The sequence below is a fragment of the Poecilia latipinna genome, unplaced genomic scaffold (genome assembly GCF_001443285.1).
Source record: "Poecilia latipinna isolate Pla-1442-1.1 unplaced genomic scaffold, P_latipinna-1.0 Scaffold7012, whole genome shotgun sequence".
In the NCBI taxonomy this organism is placed as follows: Eukaryota; Metazoa; Chordata; class Actinopteri; order Cyprinodontiformes; family Poeciliidae; genus Poecilia; species Poecilia latipinna.
The window spans coordinates 1-2,567 of record NW_015119628.1 but is presented as its reverse complement, the minus strand read 5'-3'; the positions used below and the strand labels follow the sequence as shown (position 1 = coordinate 2,567).

At 37.4% G+C, this 2,567-nt stretch overlaps 1 protein-coding gene across 1 annotated transcript; it reads right to left on the bottom strand.

Annotated features, from left to right (window-relative positions):
- Positions 1-95: 95 nt before the first annotated feature.
- On the bottom strand, positions 96-2,561 carry LOC106944131 (perforin-1-like). The gene is made up of 3 exons (XM_015027371.1): positions 1,867-2,561; positions 1,691-1,784; positions 96-561 (listed from the first exon to the last, which is right to left on the bottom strand). The coding sequence occupies exons 1-3, from the start codon at positions 2,457-2,459 to the stop codon at positions 349-351; spliced, it is 900 nt and encodes a 299-aa protein (XP_014882857.1). The 5' UTR covers positions 2,460-2,561; the 3' UTR covers positions 96-348.
- Between the last annotated feature and the right edge of the window lie 6 nt (positions 2,562-2,567).

Below are 2,567 nucleotides of genomic sequence, written 5' to 3'. Positions count from 1 at the left end.
AATAACAATCTGTTTCCTCAAAGGTAGGATATAAAACATAGTTCATATAACTAATACAAGGTTTTTCAAAAATATATGAAGTCAACAACTTGTAGCAGTTTCAAAATTTTTATTGTCATTAAAGGGAACACAATTTCTGGTTGTATATATTAAAGCATAGTTATTTCTTGTGATTAAATGTTACACAGAATCTTAACATTTTTTCATTGTGTGATAAATACACATTTAGATAGGTCTTTAACAAAGTTAAGTGATTAAGTACAAATTGTGACTTTCTATCAGATTTAGTGAGTTAATGTTACATGATGAATTGAAATGCTTTCATTCCCAAAATTCACCAATCTCTTGTCACAAAGGAGATGGTTTATAACGACTGCACTTTTCTCCAGTCAGATACGGGTCACAGGTCACCGTGTATTTAACCTCAATGCCTCCTCTTTTTGCTTTGCACGTGAAAGTGTGAGTGCCAGGGCTCAGGTACTTCACGCACTTTCCGAGAAGGTCGTCATGGATCCAGTCTTCATCCCAAACTTCGATCTTCAATTCCAGGCTTGTGTCAACCTTCATGAGAAAATTTGAATGGAGGATCATTCAGATGCATATTTTCTCATTCAAAGTCAAATTATTTAGGTGATATAGAAAATAAAACTGTATTGAACAGTTTTAAAGTTGATAAATGCAGAGTAATGTTAGCCAAAACACAACAGCACAAGATATGAAATACATCAGCTAGGCTGTGTCTGTTTACACAATATATGTGTAAAATGGTTTCTGTTCAAATATTTTCTGATTTTTTTCTGCTTTTACTTTTATTTGTACTCGACCATAAACACCATGAAATGTGCATGGTCTATTCAAGTAAAACCAAATACTTTTTCATGCAGGTGCTGACCCAGTATCCCAAAACATAAAGAGTCTGCAGCCTGGCTTGGATCTAGAAATGGAGTTGATTGTCCATTCCCCAAGTTCAGAATATGCAGTTTGTCTGCATTACATATCATTTTATACTTTGATTTGTCTTATTTGATTTATTTATTTCAAACAGGTTTTTAAAAATAAAAAATAAACAATCAGTAGGACAGAGAAAACAATTGGGAAAAAAGTTTTTAGTTTGACATTGAAGGTTCATTTTGTTCAGTTTGGAAAGCCAAGTTTTTATGCTCATGATTTATTTGTAAAAGCAATAAGAGAGGGTCAGCACTTCCTGTCTCAACAACAGGTTAAGCAGAGCAGTGAGTGTGGGAGCCGCATGTCCACAGACACCCAGGTTGGTTCTGAGAACCGAAACAAGAACGAGTCGGGCCTAAAGGGAGGTGCTCTTTTCTTGTCATTGTGGCTGCTGGTTCATGTGAGCAACAAGTTGAAGGACAAATTAGTTCATGATCAATAACTTAACATCATCTAGTTGAAATTGAAACTACAATGCATTTCTGATATTAAATGACATTTGACCCAATATCAAATGTTTGCTAACAAATAGTTTTGATGGCACCAAAGAATAGATCAGCTTTCTCTCTAGACTGATGCATAAAAACCCAATTATCCTCACTGCCGGTAAATGAATGTCTATTTTTGTAAAAATAGATGCTGGTATTAGATCTATGAATTCTGCTGCATCAGCAGCGTAAATGTATCAGTGTGTCTGTTGTTGAGCTTTTTCAGCTAATCTGTGATGATAATGTTTACTGACCTTGCCCAAATTAAACTCAGCGTTCCACTGAGGATTATCGGATACGATGATTTGGGTCTTGCGGTTTAAGGAACCATAGTACATCCTGGCATAGCTGTGAACAAAGAGGAGCCATATAAAAGGTGTGCTCATCAGGTTCCATAAGGTCTTTGTTTTTTACCTTTGCATCAACCCACCTTTCTGTTTGTCCAACTGGATCTCCTTTGAGATCCCAGCCTCGAACAATGGTCACTGATAGAGTTCCCCTTGAGGCGTGCAGAGGGCAGCAATTAGAGGACAAATCAGGAGTAGATCCCTCACAGTGTGGCTCTTGCGGTGATTTCTTCACAGCATTTTCTTTCAAATACTGCTCAATAGCAGCTTTCACCGCTTTCTTTTGAAGCTTGTTTGGCACGAGCTGATAGAGAGGTCGAAGGGAGTACGAAACAACATCTGGATGTTCTTTCAGGCTCTTTAGCCACTTCATGAAGCCCATGGAATCATTTTGGGAAATTGAAAACTCCCCCAACCAACCATTTCCTCCTGACACCTCTGTGAAATGCTGGTGGAGACCAGAGCTGTAGCCAGTGGCAAGGTCCTTGTTTATTAGAACACCAATGCAAGGCTTCTGGACATGAAAGAGTTTCACCTTCCCCAAGCCAACAGCAACACCCATAGATAAACAGTTGTGGACCTGGGTGAAAGAACAGCACAGAGATTTTTTGAAAAGCTGCTTTACACCAGATATTTGCATAAAGACCCAGACACAAGCAGAGAAAAATATGTTCATGTAGAAATCCTTGGAAATTAAAATGGACAAAACAAACAAACAAAACAAAAATCACACTTAAAAATACTTAAAGTAGGTTGTTGGAAGTGATCAACTTCATATTTTTGC